General features: G+C 39.8%; 2 protein-coding genes across 18 annotated transcripts; one reads left to right on the top strand and one right to left on the bottom strand.

The window, feature by feature from the left end:
• Nucleotides 1-200: 200 nt before the first annotated feature.
• LOC105157180 (uncharacterized) lies at nucleotides 201-9703 on the top strand. Of its 12 annotated transcripts, none has more exons than XR_016064695.1 (7): nucleotides 201-361; nucleotides 472-849; nucleotides 1360-1446; nucleotides 2149-2520; nucleotides 2667-7073; nucleotides 8051-8153; nucleotides 8929-9703. XR_016064695.1 is itself a non-coding variant. In XM_088878702.1 (6 exons), the coding sequence occupies exons 2-5, from the start codon at nucleotides 736-738 to the stop codon at nucleotides 7032-7034; spliced, it is 4941 nt and encodes a 1646-aa protein (XP_088734828.1). In that variant the 5' UTR covers nucleotides 201-361; nucleotides 472-735; the 3' UTR covers nucleotides 7035-7073; nucleotides 8051-9703. The 12 variants fall into 12 exon arrangements, 6 of the variants coding, with proteins under 6 accessions (XP_088734828.1, XP_088734830.1, XP_088734829.1 ...); XR_016064694.1 differs by having other exon boundaries at nucleotides 8982-9703; XR_016064697.1 differs by having other exon boundaries at nucleotides 8074-8153; nucleotides 8982-9703.
• Nucleotides 9704-10845: 1142 nt separating this feature from the next.
• Nucleotides 10846-20013, bottom strand: LOC105157397 (uncharacterized). 6 transcript variants are annotated; one of them, XR_016064701.1, is made up of 6 exons: nucleotides 19853-20013; nucleotides 19371-19737; nucleotides 17599-17988; nucleotides 13069-17455; nucleotides 11991-12068; nucleotides 10846-11421 (listed from the first exon to the last, which is right to left on the bottom strand). XR_016064701.1 is itself a non-coding variant. In XM_088878711.1 (5 exons), the coding sequence occupies exons 2-4, from the start codon at nucleotides 19482-19484 to the stop codon at nucleotides 13100-13102; spliced, it is 4842 nt and encodes a 1613-aa protein (XP_088734837.1). In that variant the 5' UTR covers nucleotides 19485-19737; nucleotides 19853-20013; the 3' UTR covers nucleotides 10846-11421; nucleotides 13060-13099. The 6 variants fall into 6 exon arrangements, 4 of the variants coding, with proteins under 4 accessions (XP_088734837.1, XP_088734836.1, XP_088734834.1 ...); XR_016064700.1 differs by having other exon boundaries at nucleotides 13060-17455; XM_088878711.1 differs by lacking the exon at nucleotides 11991-12068 and having other exon boundaries at nucleotides 13060-17455; nucleotides 17599-17970.
• Between the last annotated feature and the right edge of the window lie 766 nt (nucleotides 20014-20779).

Raw genomic sequence — 20779 nt, forward strand, 5'->3', positions numbered from 1 at the left:
ATTTATTATTTGGTAATAGAAATTTGGGGTTGACAATTTCTCTCTCTCTCTCTCTCTCTCTTTTTTTTTTTTTTTAAAAAAAGGAAATACCAAATGGAAATGAGGTCAACAATTTCTTTATGATGTGGTGATGGTAACTGCAGGGGCTGAAATGAGATTTTGCAAAGTGAAAGGACATGTTCATAATTATATCGAAATTACATGCGCTCAGAGTGAGAAAATAAAACTGCGTCGTCCTCTTGCCGTCTGCTCATTTATCAAAATTTCGCTTTTATCTGTCTGCGGATTCATCAAATCCCTAAGGCCTACTGCCCTTAGTCTCTCTGTAGATTCGGCAAATCCCCGGAAATTGCTCCTTTATGTATGCAATTGAATTCTTGTGTAAACTTTAAATCATTTGTTTAGCTTTATATATTACATGTCCGATTGGATCGGAAGGTTGTGTGACGTTGTAAATTTTGTGTTTTGCAGATCGCAGAATTGAAGCCCCTTGTGGACTTCAGAGGTTGAGGCTGTTAGTTATCAATAATTTTGAGGGATATAGGGTTTTTTTTTTTCGATTTGGTGATTGGGGATTTCTAGGGTTTTTGTGAAGAGGTTGAATTGGTGGTTTATTAGGGTTTTTTTCCAGTTTGTGAGAAGCGGAAAAGGTGAAAGTTGGAGGGAATTGATGGTTGAAGCTAGGGTTTTTAGTTGTTCAAAGTTTGGGAAAAATGCAAAGAAGGGAGTTTTATTATGCATGGGAGGGTTCAGACGGAAGGTGAGGGGAGTTGGACAAGTCCACAAAGGAGTATCCGTTGGCATATGCACCCTACTGTAATAGCTGCGGATTCAAATTCATTCTGTAAGGTGGGCATTTTGTTCTTCTTCCTTGTCTTCTCTCTCTCTCTCTCTCTCTCTCTCTCTCTCTGTCTGTCTCTCTTTCTCAGACTTCTGAGTTTTTACCCGGGTTAGCTGATTATTTTGAGTAAAATAAAGTTTTGATGAATTAGTTGATCTCATTGGTAACCTGTGGTTCCATGCTGCTGATGTTGTTGAATGCTGGATATGTTGGGTGGCAATTTATTTAATGGGAATGTATTATATTAAATGGAAATTATGCTATGTGTTTATGTATGTATATATGCATGTCCAACATGGTCTTTCACAGGAATACTTGATTTGTTTGCCTTGTTATGGATTTAGTAAATAACTAGTGTTTCAATTGTTGTGATGCATATACATTCTATTCAATTATGTGAAATGTCTTCCCAAACTCTCCAATTGTATGTGCTGTAAATGATTTAAGGATTTTGGTGGAATTTTATCACCGTAATACTATTGTAAATTCTTAATTCCAGACAATTGAATATTAGGTAGGCTCTCTGCTTCATATGTGTTTCACTTGGAGTTCTTCCCTTTGCTTTCTTGGGCATGTGTGTGTGCGCGAGCTTGCGCATGTGGAAGGTAAACACCACTCATTTCCCCCAATTACCTAGTAAACCTAAATATTTATTATAAAGGGTTGCTCAAAATTTAATACCTAACACTCCCTTTATTAATTTCCTCTGAACTTCACCACAATCAACGACAGAGAAAATCAAGGGTGTTCAGGAACCTTGTTTTGATGATCATGTATGTGATTGGTAAACATGGTCTTTAAGTGGGCTTTGTGCTTGTTTTTTGACAACCCTGACATTAGTTTCTTTGATGGCAGTCATTACCTGTTTTATGAATTAAATGAAGGGGCTTACTGGCTTGTAGCAGGAATAAGTGAAGTTGTCTAGCATGCTGGAAATGTTTTATTTGCATGCATGTATGTACATGTTGATACACTAAACACCTTGCTATATCCATAGATATCTGTGTCTGATACAAATTCTTATGCATTGGGAAATTCAGTTAATCACCAATAGATCTCATTATACTTGATTTTGGAAGCTTACCAAATATGTTCCTATTATGGTGATGCTTTTGTGCACTGTTCTAAGAAAAAAGCATTACTTTGGGACTAAGTATAGTGCTGCTGAACTATCAAACCAAAGAAAGTCACAAAACCTGTTTCAGTAAAATTAAGAACTTGTCAACTTCAGGTCTTTTGTAACTGAAAAGATTCTTGATCTTAATTCTTTAATTTCATGGGCAATCAAGTTTTTCTTCTTCTTGCAGGATGGACGGAAAATCAGTGTTGGTGATTGTGCTCTTTTCAAACCTCCTCGGGATTCTCCACCTTTCATTGGTTTAATTCGCTGTTTGACATTAAGAAAAGATAATAACTTGCAGTTAGGAGTCAATTGGCTTTATCGACCAGCTGAACTAAAGCTTGGGAAAGGCGCTTTGTTGGACAGTGCACCAAACGAGATATTCTATTCATTTCACAAGGACGAGATACCTGCTGCCTCTCTGTTTCATCCGTGTAAAGTTGCATTTCTTCCTAGAGGTGCAGAACTTCCCACAGGGACATCCTCCTTTGTTTGTCGACGTGTCTATGACATTGAGAACAAGTGTTTATGGTGGCTAACAGATCAAGACTACGTTAATGTTAGTGGTCTTTGTCAACGAATTTCTCTACATTTGTAGTTCTTTGATTTTTTGCCTAATGGAGAGGGTTGTGGGTAAGGTGGGCTTGAATCTTTTATATTCATAATTGTTTCCAGGATAATCATTTGCACTAAATGATTTTACAGGAGCGACAGGAAGAAGTAGACCAGCTTTTATACAAAACGAGAATAGAAATGCATGAAACGTCGCATCCAGGTGGTCGGTCTCCGAAACTAATTATTGGCCCAACTTCGGTTTCACAATTGAAACCTGGGTCAGATAATGTTCAAAATAGTGGGACTTCCTTTCCTTCTCAAGGAAAGGGCAAAAAGAGGGAAAGAGGGGACCATACTGCCGATCCTGTCAAACGAGAACGTTTTTCAAGGACAGATGAAGGTGATTCTGCTCAGTACAAAGCTGAAAGTAGCTTGAAATCTGATATTGCAAGAATAACGGAGAAAGGAGGAGTTGTGGATTTGGAAGGGGTAGAGAAGCTTGTCCAATTAATACAGCCAGATAGAATCGAGAGAAAAATGGATTGGATTAGTCGTTCCATGCTTGTTGGTGTAATTGCTGCCACTGAGAAGGTCGAGTGCCTTAATCGTTTTGTTCAGCTCAGAGGTTTACCTGTCTTGGACGAGTGGCTCCAGGACATCCACAAAGGGAGAGGTGGTGGTAATAGTTCCAAGGATGGTGATAAATCTTTAGAGGACTTCCTTTTGGTTTTACTTCGTGCACTTGATAAACTTCCAGTGAATCTTCATGCCCTACAAACTTGCAACATTGGCAGATCTGTGAATCATTTACGATCACATAAAAATGTAGAAATCCAGAGAAAGGCACGGAGTTTAGTTGACACATGGAAGAAACGTGTAGAAGCAGAAATGATTAGTATTGATGCAAAATCTGGTTCAACCCAAGCTACATCTGTGTGGTCATCCAAATCACGCCTTCCAGAGGCTTCCCATGGTGGAAAAACAACAAGCGGGTCTGATGTGGCCATAAAAAGCTCAATCACTCAGCATTCTGCATCTAAAACTACTTCAGTAAAGTCCTCCCATGGGGAAAGTATTGCGAAGTCTGCATCTTCATCTCCTGGGCCAGTGAAACCAGCATCACCCCGTGCATCTGGCAAGGAGAGCCAACCTGGGATTTCTGTTGGTGGCACTCTTGATGCACCTCTAATTAGGGAGGATATGAGTAGTAGTTCTAACCGGTCTCATAGTCATAGTCAGTCAATCTCCGGGAAGGAGGAGGGAAAGAGTTGCACTGCAGCTTCTGTGGGTGCTAGTAAGATATCAAGCAGTAGCTCTCGCAATCGTAAAGGTAGTGGGTTTCTCTCAGTAACTGCAGGTCAGAAAGAAAACAGTTCAGGCAGAAGTTCTTTAGCACAAAGAAATACTGCTTCAGATAAGTTATCGCAGTCTGCTGTAATAAGTGAAAGGGTTGCTGAGGGACCTGTTGTTGAAGCATGCAGTCATAAGCTTATAGTTAAGATACCAAACCAAGTTCGGAGTCCCACACCAGGTGCCAGTGGAGTATCCCTTGAAGATCCTTCTATTATGAGCAGCCGAACTTCTTCTCCAGGTCTTCCAGATAAACTAGAGCAGTTTGACAATAATCCGAAGGAGAAGAGTGATGCATATCAATCTGACATGAATACTGCTTCTTGTCAAATCAGTGATAGAAAAGATGCATTGACTGGATCTCGTGATGGTGCTGGCTCTCCTGCAGCCCTTCCTGATGAAGAGAAAAATATGATAACTGAAGCCTCCAGAAGATTAATTGAAGTCCGCAAGAAGAACCAAGTGAAGTCTGGAAAGTTGCATGATACGTCTTTCAGCCCCATGAATGCTTTAATTGAGAGCTGTGTTAAATATTCAGAAGCACATTCTTCATTGTCCCTCGAGGATGATGTCGGAATGAACTTACTTGCTAGTGTGGCAACTGGGGAGATGTCCAAATCTGAATTGGTTTCACCAACTGATTCTACAGAAAGAAGCACCCCTGCAGTTCAGGAAGCTTGCTTCGGTGATGAGGCAAGATCAAAGTGTTCTCCTGATCCAGGAAGTCGAAGTCAGTTTGTCAATGATGCTGAAAGTGATGGTAAGAAACAGGCTGTTTTAGATGGTAGTTCACGGTCTGAAGATGGATTAGATATGCCCAGACAAGCATCACTTACATGTTCGTATGATGGAATCTCTGCTCGAACCTATACTTCTGCAGATATACCAGTTGGAGAGGCCAATAAACCTTTTGAATCTGTTTGCACTGATTTGAGAAGCACTTGTGATCCTATGAGGGAGGTTGAGAAGTTGAAACAGAATACAGATGCTGGTGATGGGATAAGAGATGGTGAAGTGAATAAAGAACTTCAGGAGGAAAAGGCTCCATCAAGTAATGTCAGCGCTGATAACATTCTAAACTGTAAAAGTGATGGAACTATTGTTGCTGGTACTGCTGACCAGGCTGATATGGATCCTTTAGATACAGATAAGGTGAAATTAATGGTTGAAGTTGCATCATCAAATCAATCATGTGATGAGGACTGTACGGCTGATGTGAAGCAAGGATTGGAAATGGGTACTAACCCACAGCAGAAATTTACTGCTCCAATTGTAAATTCTGAATATGCTGAAAGAGCTAATAATGAAAAGCCACAACAGACTGCTCCTGGCCAAAGTCCAGTGTCTGAAGCCAGTCATGAAGTCAAAATTAGTGAAAAGGGTGAATTGGATACCAAGAGGCATATTACCGAGGCTGAAAGAGAGAAATTAGATAGGACCGTGGACAAAAACACAGCTGTTGCTGGCCATAGTCTAGATGATTCATGTTCCCGTAGCAATGAACTCAGGAGTCAAAATTCGGAGCCCTATGTGGAAAAGAAAGAGATTCCTGAAAATAATTCAGTCCCTGAGGGAGGATTGCCTGCACCTGTGGCCCATGAAGCACAGAAAAAAGATGAGCTGAGAGGATCAAAGTCTGCTAGAATCGAAGTGGCTGAAGTGGCATCTGCTTTGACTGTTGCAGAGGCTTCAACTTCTGCTATCACAGCTTCAGGGCCAGATACAAAAATAAAGTTCGACTTAAATGAAGGTTTTATGTTTGATGATGCAAAATACGGGGAGCCAGTTGGTTTAATAATGTCTGGTTCAACAAATGGTCTGGTGTCATTTTCTGTAGATTCTGTTCCCAGTAGTCATCCTTCCTCCGTTACAGTGGCTGCCGCTGCTAAAGGCCCCTTTGTTCCTCCGGAAGACCTATTGAGAAGTAAAGGGGAGCTTGGATGGAAGGGCTCTGCTGCCACTAGTGCATTTCGTCCAGCTGAACCCAGAAAAGTTCTTGAAATGCCATTGTCTTCAACAAATTTCTTATATGATGCTTCAACCAGTAAAAATGGCCGGACTCTGTTGGACATAGATCTGAACGTGCCGGATGAAAGAGTTATTGAGGAAATGGCTTCTCGAGATTCTGCTTTGAGTCTTGGTATCAAAACTGATTTGGTAAATAATCATGCTGCATTGCTGAGTGAGAGCTCAGGTTCTGTGCCAGTTCTTGGCTGTGGGGGCCTGGATCTTGATTTGAATAGAGTTGATGAAGCAAATGAGATTGGCCAATGCTCCACCAGCTGCAACCTTAACGGAAAGGATTCCATGGTGCTTGTAAAACCATTAAGTGGTTTACCTTCTACTGATGTTCAGAGGGACTTTGATCTCAATGATGGGCCTGGGGTTGATGAGTCTAGTGCGGAGCACTTAACGATCAGCCAGCAAGTCAAGGTTCATATACCACCGCAGTTGCCTTCTGCTGGCGCTAGAATGAATAATCCTGTTCTGGGGAGTTTCTCGTCTTGGTTCCCACCGGGGAATACATACTCAACTGTGGCAATTCCGTCTATAAGACCTGATCGTGCCGATCAGCCCTTTCCCATCATTCCACCCGGAGCGCCCCAGAGATCATTCGGGGCTGCTGGATTAACTCCATTTACTCCTGATGTTTATCGGGGATCAATATTGTCATCATCTCCTGCAGTGTCATTTCCGTCAAGTCCTTTCCAGTTCCCCGTGTTTCCTTTTGGGCCCACTTTTCCTCTTCCATCTGCCAGTTTTCCAGTTGGAGCAACCTCCTATGCTGATCCCTCATCTGGCACGAGGCTGTTTGCACCTCCTGTAAATTCTCAGTTGTTTGGATCAGTTGGTGCAATCTCATCCCAATTTCAGAGACCATATGTGGTTAGCCTTCCGGACAGTAGCAGTAATGGGGGGTTGGAGAATAACAGAAAGTGGGGTAGACAGGGTCTAGATCTCAATGCTGGCCCTGGAGCCATTGAAAGTGAGGTCAAGGAGGATATGTTGCCTCTGTCATCAAGCCAACATTCTGTTGCCAGTTCACAACCTCTAACAGAGGAGCAAGCTAGGATATATTCAGTGTCGGGTAGTATTTTGAAGAGGAAGGAGGCTGAGGGAGGGTGGGATAGTGAAAGCTTCAGATATAAGCAGTCTTCATGGCAGTAGGATTGTGAACTGCTGGACTGCAGCATGCTTGTAAGTCCTGTAAGTTCTTTTCCCCATGTAATGCGTAATACAATGCTCAGAGGTGTTGGATTTTTATGACAATAAAATCATTTGTTGTGATGCAAACTATTCAGTTTGGAAAATGAACTCTGACAATTTGATTTCTGAAATGAAGATTTTGCATGTGCTTATATATGAACAGTGGATACTGTTTAACTTGCTTGTTTTAACTGGCAATTTAAATTGAGCGTAAAAAATCTATTAAGACACTTCCTATATGGTCAGAGTTTTTAATGGGATGTTTACTGACACTAGACCAGTGTCCGCCTTCGATTTGGATCTCATGTATGCCGTATACTTGCTGGACAAAAGTAGAGTTAAACATGTTATTTCAATAAGTAAGAAGAGCTTTGTCCAGATTTTTGCAGAAATCTTCTTGTCCCAGACCAATTTGTCCCCATTGGCCTATGGGCCTGCTCTGGGATGTGAATCTCTGGGTCAAACATGCCTCTTTGACGTTATTGTGCCTTCTAATCCTTCATGTCTGAGGAATGTGTTATATAACTCGCAGAACCACCATGATATTCTACTATACTGATGATGCCAAAAATACTTTTTCTGCAACATTATCTCCAGATGCTTTTAGTTTTTACTTAAACTCTGTATATTGCATGGAAACAGCTTTTTCATATTTTGCAGCCTGTTGACTCATGCACGGAGATAATATTCACTTTACTTGAAAAAGGGGGAAAAGTTCTTGTTCTTCACTTTTTATAAGCAATGCTACACATCTTAGTGCACTATCAGAGGTTTTAGTTTCCAAACACCCAGCACTTGACTGTTATGCAGAAGGTGAATGTTTAGCGGCGTATAATCTTTTTTATTAAGTTGTCTTACTGCTGTGCATATCTTTATTAAGTTTTTATTATTATGGAAATGGACTCTGCAGTGTAGAGGAGCAGAATTATCTTGTTCTATGCAAATCTTGTTTATGTGATTGTCCATGACTGATGCAGCTTGATTTTATACTGCAATGAAGGAATAAGGCATCCAGGATTCTGAGATGAACACATGTGGCGAGATTTGTGTATAATTTGTCACCTGCTTTACCGTGAGATGGTAAGGTTTTCTCTTACTAGGCTAAAAGAGAATAATTGTTATAGGTAATGACAGTAACAGTTGCCTGGATATCAAAATACCCGGGCTGAATTGGCGTGACAACTACGATGTAGAATATATGATGGGCATAAACAACTGGATCATAATTTCAGGTTCAGTTGGTTTTCAATTTTAGCACTTTGACGAAAATTCTTACCTGTAACTGGATGTTTTTGCGAGTGATGGTGATGGCACATTGTTATTGACCCCTATCCTGTTGAAGTGACATGGTCCTCTTTTTGTGTGGAACACCCAGTTTAAGGGAGTGGTTTCCTTTTTACTCTTTTACAGGAAATAGTAACTTGAAGGAATGTTAAGCTATTATTTTTGTGGGAGATAAAAATTCAGTAATGAGAAAGTTGAATTATTCAACTAGAATTACTTTGGAAGGAAGCAGACTGTCCTATTTCCACTGTAACATCTTCTTGTAATATATCCCTCTTTAGTTCTTGCATTTGGGGGAGTAGATGTCAAAGTTTCACAGCAAGTGTAAACGAGATCCCAAACTTTTCCTTCAATGGTTTGAACTATTGCTACACTTTGACTTATCCATTTCATGTTCAGCAGTCAGTCTACGAATCTTTGTTCTTTGGCAAAATGATTTATCTGTCTCCTGTTCCGGTTGGCTGTCCACAAACTTTATTTTAGGTCTTTGCTTCAGCCACACGGTCACTTTCATTGTGATATTGCTGAAAACTTCTTCCTATATGCTTTATATTTTTTGTTTCTTATGCAGGTGTATTGGACTTTCTTTACTATGGTTCTAACTTAAATAATTGCTTTTCCTAGTTTGGAGCAAATCTTGAACCATCTACGTGCTGGGATACTCTGTTCAGACCATGGGTTGTTCTTTGCAAGTAGATTGTTTACATGTCCTTTTCTGATGTGCCTCTCTTCTGCACATCTAGTTATATGATAAAGCCATCTGATGTATATGCATTTGAACTATCCTGTGTTGAAAAGACATTCTTATGCACCTGTATATAGTTTAATTGTCGGAAAGCTTGAACCTCTTGCACTTGCATACTGAAGTTGATTTGCATAGCGGTTTCTGCAACGTCTTTGGCCGACCATTCTGAGGAGGCTGGATCTTGAATTTGTTGAAGCCGCTCTGGACTTGAGGTGGCTGTTCATCACCATCATCCTTTGTGCTTCATACATCATGGTTATTTTCAGATACATACTTAGAAGCAGGTCTCTGCTGAGCTTTGATGTAAAGCCTTCCATCATGCATGATTTGGTTGGCACGGCCAGTGTTGCACTTCTAATCATTCTGATGTTAAACCAAGATTGAATTTTCTATTACAAATTCCTATGGTACCTTGTGTTCTGTTGAACATAATAAATGCCACATTATATCATTTGTATATATAGGGCGGAATACGAGATGCAATAGGAATTTGCAATAGAAATCTGATGTGGTTTCAGCCTCAAGATTAGATTTATATAAAGATGATGTCGATGTAATCTGATCCCTCTTAAATCTTTCTCAAGCATACTGCTGCTTCTCATGTGGGTGAGTTGTCGAATGTTGGAACTGATGTATATCCTGTTGAGCATATAGATATGTTAGTATATCCTGTTGAGCATAGAATCTTATTTTCAAGATTAGGTCGAATGATTACCAGTTTGACAAAATATGTTGCATCTTATTCCGAATTATAGGTAACAATGATGTAACGGCGACATTAGACAAGATCCTAAGTTGATATCTTGTTTTTCGCCCTGCAGCTTGCTTAAGTCCAAAGGGTAAAGGAGTCAGTTTCCGACCTTTAAATTCTAGTTTGTAATAAAAATTATTTTAATTAATATATGAAGAAAATAATACATTAGCTATATAAATCACCAGTCCCACGTGGTTTCTCAAACTTATCTACCCGCGTGCATTATAACGAAAATGGAAGATGAATTACGAGCTGCCATATCCTACCACTTTGTTGCTATTATGCGTGAACCTCTTGGCTCACAAGCTCCAGCTCATCTGCCAGAAAGTATAGCACATCAAATCCTAGCATGAATCGTGATGGTACAAATCTGACTAGACATGGTGAATCTCAATCATAAGCGAGCTCAAGCTCGAGCTCATCAGCCAACAAGAGTATAGCTAGACATGATGCATCTCAATCATCAGCAAGCGCCACATCGGGATGTACAAACAGAACTTCAGCTATAGCAAATAACGTATCATTTGCACGGAATAAAAGGACAAATTACAATTATTCTCAGGAAGTTGCTCGAATCTTACTTATCGAACAGATGCAGGTGACAAGAAACCGATTGTTAAGGTGAAAAAAAATCATGCCATGCGTACTTTATGGTCTCTCGTGACACTGATGGAACAGACATTTAATTACCACAATCCTACAAAAAAAAGCCAGTGAAGATTATGAAGAAAAACGTTCATCTTTATGGCATGAGCACCTAGATGACTGATACAAATTTTCTACATCTTGCTCTCTTCAACACCACCAAGTTGCTGGAGGACTGGTTAAATAATGTACAATGATGGCGGCAGATGTCATGGTGCATGAGAAGCAGCCATTTGCTTTTCTTTGTTGCAAAAGTCATAAAAATATACAATAGCATGCCGAGGATCTTTGTAATACATTTAATAATGCAGGGGAAACACAAAAGTATAGTCTGCACATAAAAAGGCCTAAAAACAATTATATCATCATTGCTATGTGAACCTGATCTTGAGTTGTGGATTAACACTTGGCAATGAACCTGCAACGGTAGTAAGACAGTCAAAACAAACTAAAACTTACAAAGAGGCCATAAAAACTAAACCATGCGAGATGAAAAGCCTTAGTATCAAAACTCGGTAGAAATCTAATTATAAATATGTTTGCGAGAAATAAGGAAATTATAAAGAGCAAAAGATGATGAACAGCAAGTTCAAATTCAGAAGGGCTTCTATAAATTCAAGATCCAGCCTCCTCAGAATGGTTAGACAGAAAATGTTGCAGAAACTGTTATGCACATCCATCTTCAGTATCCAGGTGCCAGAAGTTCGAGCTTCCCGGCAGTTAAAATATATACAGGTGGATAAGGATCTCTGTCCTCCCAATACAGTTTGTAAAGCATACACATTGAATGCTTCAGCATATAGCTCGATGCCCAAAAGAGATGAACATTGGGAAGCGGACATGTAAAAATCTACTTGATAACCACCCATTGGTTGAGGGAGTATCCCAGCAGGATGATGATTCAGTAATTACTCCAAAAACTAAGAAAAGCAAAATATAAAAGTTAGGTCCATGTTAACGAGTCAATTTTAACTAGAAAATACAAACTGAAACAGAAGAAGTTTTCAGCAATATCAGAATTAAGCTGAAGTAAACACCAAAATTAAGATTTGACATATTGGACAGACAACAGGGAGAAGACAGATTTTCCACTGAGTTCAACCTTGTTCTACATACCATTATACAATAAGCTAAACCAAACACCAAAAATAAAAAATTAACATGGTTGGACAGACAACAGGGAGGAAACAGATTTTTCACTGCTTTCAACTCCTGTTCTACAAACCCTTATACAATAAGCTGATACTTCCCCTGTCACATCACACGTCATTCAATTACCCAAAACTACGATCGAGGTGTTTTTGCTTATCATATATTTTAAATCCTAATTATTACACCAATTCAGCCTAGATACTTCAAATCAAGGGAATTCTAACCATATTTTAACTCCTAATCATCACACAATTCAGACTAGAGACTTTAAATCTATGGACTTGTTATTGTCATTGCCTATAACAATTATTCTGTTGCAGGCAAGAGAAGACCATACCATCTTCAAGGCAGCTGTGAATCTATACACAAATCTTGCATATGTAGTCTCATAATGTTGGATGCCTGATCCCTTTCACTACGATTGACATTAATTAAAAAAAGCAACAAATCAGTGCCAGGCAAGTTTTACAAACAAGATTTTTGTATGACAAGATTATTCTGTTTTCTGAACTGCAGAGTGCATTTTTCATAAACAAGTAGTTTTACATAATCATAGACCTGATTGAAGATTGCACAGCAATAGGAACAAAACATTATGAAAAAAGTCAAAAGCAGTTGAATGTTAACCTTCAACGACGCGATCAACTGTGGTATTCGAGAACAAGAAAGTCCCATTGTGCATTAAGTAAAATTGCTAACAAATGTCAAGTATAGGTGAATTTTTCCTTCCCCGAGTAAATTACATGTTATTCAGTGCATAATTTAACAGGATGCAAAATGAACATGCTACTTGCGCAATATACACAGTTTAAACAAAAGCATCTGGAACTCAAGTTGCAGAAGGAGTATGTTTGGCATCAATCAGAACAGTGGCATATCATGCATTCCTCACTAAGGACAGAAGCATTAATGTCAAAGACGGATATCCAATTCTGACCTAGAAGTACAAATCCTATACAGGTTTATACTCGATGGGATTGTCTGACTGGGAATATAGAAGATTTCCCTGAACTTTTGACAAAGCCATTGTTAACTGTAGCACTTCAAAGTCTCTCTCCAACTTTTATCCAGTGAGTATTTCAGAGATTCAAGAAGAAATCACAAAATGTTCTAGTGTCTGCCACCCTCGTTATGAAGGCTGGCCTAAACTACTGTGCTAGTATCAGCTTAGAACAACACATTCCTTAAATAAGTCTAAGAGACTCTGAGCATATAGCATAGCATTTCAAGTCTTTATCGACTAACCAATCATTTTATCGGAAAATCTAGATCAAAATCAAGTAGAAAGATGAATTTTCATTCTTCAAACTGAACATCATTCATCCAGAAAACAGATGACTTATGGCAATAAAAAGTGTAACATTACCAAATATCATAGTCCACATTAAATGGGGGAAAAGACTTACAGGACTTACAAGAATGCTGCAGTAGAGCAGTGTACAGTTCCTACTGCCATGAAGACTGCTTATATCTGAAGCTTTCATTATCCCACCCTCCCTCTGGCTCCTTCCTCTTCAAAATACTACCTGACATTGAGTAAATCCTAGCTTGGTCCTCTGTTAGAGCTTGTGAACTGGCAACTGAATGTTGACTTGATGGTGGAGGCAACATGTCCTCCCTGACTTCACTTTCAACGGCTCCAGGGCCTGCATTGAGGTCTAGACCCTGTCTACCCCACTTTCTGTTATTCTCCAATCCACCATAACTGCTGCTGTCCGGAAGACTAACCATAAAAGGTCTCTGAAATTGGGATGAGATTGCACCAACTGAGCCCAACAACTGAGAATTCACAGGAGGAGCAAACAGCTTTGCTCCTGAAGAGGAATCAGCATAAGACGTTGCTCCAACAGGAAAAGTGGCAGATGGAAGAGGAAAACTAGGCCCAAATGGAAACACAGGGAACTGGAAAGGACTAGATGGGAATGAAACTGCAGGAGATGATGACAAGACTGATCCCCTGTAAACATCAGGATTGAACTGAGCAATACCAGCGGAGCCAAATGTTCTCTGTGGTGCTCCAGGTGGAATAACTGGAAAGGGCTGGTCAGCACGATCAGGAATTATTGTTGGAATTGCCACAGTTGAGTTAGTATACCCAGGGGGAAACCAAGATGTGAAACTCCCAAGCCCAGGATTACTCATTCTAGGGCTAGCAGAAGGCAGCTGAGATGGTATATGAACCCTGACTTGTTGATTGATGGATAAATGCTCCATACTAGCATCATCAACCCCTGGCCCATCATTGAGATCAAAATCCCTCTGAACATCAGTAGTAGGTAGACCACTTAAAGGTTTCAGATGCACCATGGAACTCTCTCCAATACGGTTACTGCTGGTGGAGCATTGGCCAGTCTCAGTCTCAGTTGCTTCATCGATTCTATTCAAATCCAGATCCAGCCCTCCGGAGCTGAGAACTGGTATAGACCCTGAGCTTTCTTTCAGCAATGTGGAGAATTTATTTACGGAATCAGTTGCCATACCAAGGGCCAATGCAGAGTCTCTAGAAGCAATTTCCTGAAGAACTCTTTCATCTGGCACATTCAAATCTATGTCCAACAGAGTGCGACCATGTTTGCTGGTAGAAGCATCACATGACAAACTTGTGGAAGTCAACGCCATTTCAATAACTTTTCTAGGTTCAGCTGGCCGAAATGCGCTAGTTGCAGCAGAACCCTTCCACCCGAGTTCCACTTTACTTCTCAATAAGTCCGCTGGAGGAACAAAGGGACCTTTGGCAGCAGCAGCCACCGTAATGGAACCAGGATGGCAACTAGGGATGGGATCTACAGAAAATGGGGGAGCGTTAATCATCGAACCACTGGTTGAATCAGTAGCTATTACACTGAAAGGCTCCTCATATTTCCCATCATCAAAGATGAGACCTTCATTTAAGTCAAACTTTATTTTTGAATCTTGAGCAGATGCGGGTGCAGCAGAAGAAGCCTCTCCAACAGTGGAAGCAGACTCCGCTTCATCCACTTCAACTCCAGCAGCCTTCGATCCTCTCAACTCATCATTCTTTTGTGCTTCATGGACCACAGGCACAGGAAATCCTCCCTCAGGGAGTGAATGATCAGCAATCTCTTCCTTATCAATGTTGACCTCCATATCATGACGCTTGAGATCATTACTACTGAAACACGAATCAGCAACACTATTGCCTTCAGTAGCTGTGTTTCTGTCAACTGGCCTACCAAAGTTCTCTCTTTCAGCACTGGTCATGGGACTCCTTGAATCCATTTCATCCATTTCTCTAACTTTGACTTCATTGCTAGCTTCAGACACTAGACTCTGGACAGCTGCAGTTTGTTGTAGCTTTTCATTACTAGCTTTCTGTGTAGCAGTAAATTTCTGCTGAGAGTGGGTTCCCATCTCCAATCCTTCATTTACATCATTCTTGCAGTCCTCAACACACGATTGATTTAACAATGCAACTTTAACCATTAAGCTCACGTTGTCTGTATCTAAAAGATCTTTACCAGCCTTGTGCTCAGTGTCAGTAGCATTAGTTCCATCACCTTTACAGTTTAGAATATTATCAGCACTAACATTATTTGGCGGGGCCTTTTCCTCCGGAATTCCTTTATTTCCCTCACCACCACTTATCTTGTCATTGGGGTCTGTATTTTGATTTGACCTCTCTGTAGTGGGGAACACAGGGTCCATGGTGCTTCCCAAGTATGTACTGACAGAGTCAAGAGGTTTATTGCGCTCTTTAACAGGTAGATCTGCAGAAGTATGGGCTGGACCATAAATTATATCAGTAGAACACACAAGTGATACTTGTTTAGGCAAATTCGAACCGTCTTCACACCCTAAACTACCATCTAAAGCAGCTTGCTTCTTGTCGTGACTTTCAGCATTATTGACAAGCTGATTTTGAAATCCTTGAACCTGATCTTCAGGTGACGACTTTGATTTTGCACTAAAGGAGACTTCCTGGACTGCAGGGGTGCTTCTTTCTGTTGAATCAGTTGGTGAAACTAATTCGGATCTGGACATTTCCCCAGTTGCCACACTAGCAAGTAAGTTCATTCCAACATCATCCTCAAGGGACAATGAAGAATGTGCTTCAGAATATTTAGCGCAGCTCTCAATTAAAGCATTCATGGGGCTGAAAGAAGCTTCATGCAACTTTGCTGACTTCACATCATTCTTCTTCGGGCCTTCAATTAATAAACTCCTGGAGTCCTCATTTGACATACTTTTCTCATCATCACGAAGACCTGCAGGTGATGCAGCACCATTACGAGATGCATCTTTTCGGTCATTGCTTTGACAAGAATCCACATTGATGTCAGATCGATATGCATCACTTTTCTCCTTCGGAGTAGTATCAAACTGCTCGACTTTGTCAGAAAGACCGGGAGAAGAAGTTCGGCTGCTCATAATAGAAGGATCCTCAGGACCACTGACACCTTGTGTGGGACTCCGCACCAGGTTTGGTATCTTAACAACAAGCTTATGATGGCAAGCTTCACTGGTGGGTCCCTCAAGAACCCTTTCACTTGTTAAAGCAGACTGCGATAACTTATCTGAAGCAGTACTTCTGTGTGCTAAAGAACTTCTGCTTGAACTGTTTTCTTTCTGACCAGAATTTACCGCTGCAAAACCACTGCCTTTTCGGTTACGAGAACTACTGCTTGATATCCTACCAGCAATGGCTGAAACTGCAGTGGAACTCCTGCCCTCCTCCTTAATAGAGATTGACTGACTATAACTATGAGACTGGTTAGAACTACTGCTCCTATCTTCCCTAGTTATAGGGGCATCAGGACTGCCACCAACAGAAATTCCAGGTTGGCTCTCCTTGCCAGATGTATGTGGTGATGCAGGCTTCACTGGCCCAGGAGATGAAGATGCAGATTTTGTGATATTTTCCCCATGCGAGGACTTTATAGAATTAGCTTTAGATGCGAACTGCTGTGTAATTGAGCTTTTCATGGCAACATCAGACCCAGTTGGAGTTTTCACGGCATGGGATGCCTCGGTAAGGCGTGATTTTGAAGACCACACAGATGTCCCTTGGGTTGAACCAGACTTTGCATCAATACTAATCATTTCTGCTTCAACACCTTTCTTCCATGTGTCAACTAAACTCCGTGCCTTCCTTTGAATTTCCACGTTTTTATTTGAACGTAGATGATTCACAGATCTGCCAATATTGCACATTTGAAGGGCATGAAGATTCACTGGAAGTTTATCAAGTGCACGAAGTAAAACCAAAAGAAATTCCTCAACAGATATATCACAATCCTTTGAACTATTACCACTGCCAACTTTTCCTTTATGGATGTCCTGGAGCCACTCATCCAATACAGGTAAACCTCTGAGCTGAACAAATCGCTGAAGGCACTCAACCTTCTCAGTGGCAGCTATTACACCGGCAAGCATCAAACGACTAGTCAAATCCATTTTTCTCTCCGCTCTATCAGATTGCATTAATTGGACAAGCTTCTCAATCCCTTCCAAATCCACAACTCCACCATTTTCTGTTATTCTTGCAATATCAGATTTCAAACTACTTTCAGCTTTGTACTGAGCAGAACCGCTGTCTTCTGTCCTTGAAGAACGATCTCGTTTGACAGGATCAGCTGAATGATCTCCTCTTTCCCTCTTTTTTCCCTTAACTTGAGAAGGAAAGGAAGTACCACTATTTTGAACATGATCAGACCCAGGTTTCAATTGTGAGAGTGAATTCGGGCCATTAACTTGTTTTGGAGAACGACCACCAGGCTGCAACATACCATGCATTTCTGACCTTGTTTTGTATAAGAGCTGGTCTACTTCTTCCTGTAGCTCCTGTGAAATCATTTAGTACAAATGAGAATTCTGAAAAAATTATGAACATCAACCATATTGCTCACCCACTTATTCCCACCTTTGCCATCACGGAAAAAACAAAAAACTACCAATTGAGAAAAAAATTGCAAATGACAACTAACATTAATGTAATCTTGATCTGTTAGCCACCATAAACACTTGTTCTCAATGTCATAGACGCGCCGGCAAACAAAAGAGGATGTCCCTGTGGGAAGTTCTGCACCTCTAGGAAGAAATGCAACTTTACACGGATGAAGTACTGAGGCAGCAGGTATCTCGTCCTTGTGAAATGAATAAAAGATTTCGTTCGGAGCACTGTCCAGCAGAGAGCCTTTTCCAAGCCTTAGCTCAGCTGGTCGATAAAGCCAATTGACTCCTAAATGTAAGTTATTGTCTTTCTTTGAAGTCAACCAGCGAATTAGACCAATGAAAGGTGGAGAATCCTGAGGAGGTTTGAAAAGTGCACAATCACCAACACTGATTTTGCGACCATCCTGCAAGAAGATTACAAACTTGATTGTCCTCGACATTAGAGAATAAAGATTTAAGTTTTCAGTTATAAGACAAGTGAGGTTGACAAGTTACTAAGATTACTGAAAAATGCATATGAGGTTTCTTTGGTTTTCATACGTCAGTATATTGTTTTGCACTTAACTAAGTCACAAAGTAACACATTCTTCTTCAAGCAATTTCCTAAATATCCGAATCCTGACAGGTTCCCTAAATAATTATCATTTGAGATTGATTGGTAATAAACTGCATTTCCCAAAATAAGAATTAGTATCAGACACAGATATCATATGGATATGATCAGATGGTTGGCGTAGTAAATTTTATACATTCGTGCAAACAAAAACACTCATTTACAGCACTTAGACAAGCAAACTTATTCCTAGTACAAAACAGAAAGGCCCTACATCTAGTTCACAAAACAATGAATGACTATCATCAAAGAAAATATTATGAATTACTGATCATATAAAAAACACAAAGCCCACATAAGGACCATGCAATTTTAGTTGCATGATTGTCTAAGATATTTCTTAAGACCCTTTCTTTTCTAAATCATTGGTTGTGGTGAAGTTGTAGGGAACTTTGAGGATGGCAGTGTTAGATATTATTTTACCAGCAACTTTCTAAATATAAAGGTCCACTCCATAGTTAAGGAACTGAGAACAGTTGGTTCCATCCTCATGTGTTCTGGTAAGGATTTTAATGCTAAGCGGTAATGATATCATTCAGTTGGATTATTGTTGCCTTGGGTTATCTTGGTTTGCAATTTTGGCCAGGGTGGTGCCGATGGGCAAATGAGCCACTGACAAAGGAAAGTGCAGAAAGAGCAACTTGGCAGGGACCCAAAAGGGGACTAATAAATCATCGGCAATTTGCACAAGACTAGTAGCTGTGCACAGAGAAATACATAGTGAAACACATATGAAGCAGAGGAAGTCAGGAACACTTGAAGTTTAACTGCATAGGATTAAAAATTTACACTTGGTCTGGTCAGAAAGCAAAAATGATGAATTCGGGAAGACACTTCACATGATTGGGTAGAATCTACATACATCATCAACACTAGAACACTTATTGATGCCAAATCACAAATCAACAAGGCAAATAAATCTTCTGAAGAACTACACAGGCATTCATATGAACAATCATAAAATACATACATATAATAGATATTTAATATAATAACTCCAAATGAATTAAAGTTTCCACGTGGTATATGCAACATTTTACAAACAGCGGATGCATAACAACCACAAGTTATCAATGGAATCAACTAGTTCATCGGATTCTAATGTATTTATTCTAAAACAACACGAAAAAAATAAAAAACCCGAGAGACATAGATAGAGAGAAAATGGGGGAGAAGACAAAAAATACCCACCTTAAAGAACGAAGTTGAATCCGCAGCAATTACAGTTGGGTGCATATGCCAACTGCTACTGCTTTGTGAACTTCTACAACTCCCCTCACCTTCCGTCTGAACCCTCCCATGCATAATAAAAACTCCTCCTTTGCATTTTTCCCAATTTGTAAACAACTAAAAACCCTAGCTTCAACCATCAATCCCGGGAATTTTCACCGTTTCCGCTTCTCACATACCCAAAAACCCTAATAACCACCAATTCAACCTCTTCCCATAAACCCTAGAAATCCCCAATCACCAACTCGAAAAACCCTGGATCACCCGAAATTACTGATTACAAACAGCTTCAATCACCGAAATTCTCAAGCGCCTTCAATCCTGCGATCTGCACAACACAAACTACTTACTCACATAACCTTCCGATCCAATCGAACATGCAATATGTACATAAAACTGCTAAATGAATGAATTGACGTTTAGACACGAATTCAATTGCATACATAACGGAGCAATTCTGCGGGATTCGCTGAATCTACAGAGAGATTAGAGGCAGTCCTTAGGGATTTGATGAATCTGCAGACAGATAAAAGAGGGAAAATTTTCAGAAATGAGCAGATGGCGAGAGGAAACACCGCAGTTTTTATTTTCTCACTGGGAACACGGAACTTTGGTATAATTATAATTGCGCCCCTCTTATTTCCCTAAGATCGCGTTATCACCCCTGCAGTTACAGTCATTACAAAGAAATTATTTGACTTTTTCTTTCTCTTTTTTGCATTTTCTTGAATAAAACTAACTATTAACCTCTATTTATTGGAATTGAATTTTCCATTTCAAACTATATTACATATTTTGATCTAATTATTATATCATCAACAATACAAAAATACTTTATTTTATGAACTTTTCATTTTAAAATACTAATTGTTGTGACACGTTATTTCTGTATGTATATTTTAAATAATTTATTATATTTATTATAAATAAATACGTTACGTTAAAAGAAACAAAGAAAATAAGACTAAATTATCAATATGTAGAATTTAAAAAGTCGAATAAGTTGGTTATTTTACCGGCTCATGGTGTCCTAGAAGAAGCTTGGGGCTCTTTAGCTATCTATAAGGCAGCCAAGAAGACTCTTATAGGACAGATAAAGCTCTTTAAGCAGGAACTCAATAGCTCAATAACTCATAAGACTAGCTCCTAACTCATAGCAGCCAACTCACACATACGAACTCAGAACTCCTAGCTACTAGTCCAAGAGGGATAGAGTCAGTTGAAATACATTTTTGTTTAAAAAAAAAAAGGTGCAACAATGTCATTAACCGCCTTTGTGGTAAGTTGTTTCTGCATCATATAATAAATAATATTTCACGCTTTAAATATATTACATATAAGAGTAAAATATATAAATCATATTATATTTT

This window comes from Sesamum indicum, linkage group LG3 (assembly GCF_026168435.1).
Source record: "Sesamum indicum cultivar Baizhima isolate 11 linkage group LG3, ASM2616843v1, whole genome shotgun sequence".
NCBI lineage: Eukaryota > Viridiplantae > Streptophyta > Magnoliopsida > Lamiales > Pedaliaceae > Sesamum > Sesamum indicum.

Excerpts from the sequence above, each read along its gene's own strand:
- LOC105157180 (XM_088878702.1), top strand. The coding sequence starts at position 736 with ATGCATGGGAGGGTTCAGACGGAAGGTGAGGGGAGTTGGACAAGTCCA. Across the intron at positions 850-1,359 it reads ATTCAAATTCATTCTGTAAG|GCTCTCTGCTTCATATGTGT; the intron begins GTGGGCATTTTG and ends AATATTAGGTAG. Across the intron at positions 2,521-2,666 it reads CAGATCAAGACTACGTTAAT|GAGCGACAGGAAGAAGTAGA; the intron begins GTTAGTGGTCTT and ends ATGATTTTACAG.
- LOC105157397 (XM_088878710.1), bottom strand. The coding sequence starts at position 19,484 with ATGCATGGGAGGGTTCAGACGGAAGGTGAGGGGAGTTGTAGAAGTTCA. Across the intron at positions 17,989-19,370 it reads ATTCAACTTCGTTCTTTAAG|TTTGTAATCTTCTTGCAGGA; the intron begins GTGGGTATTTTT and ends AGGACAATCAAG. Across the intron at positions 17,456-17,598 it reads CAGATCAAGATTACATTAAT|GAGCTACAGGAAGAAGTAGA; the intron begins GTTAGTTGTCAT and ends ATGATTTCACAG.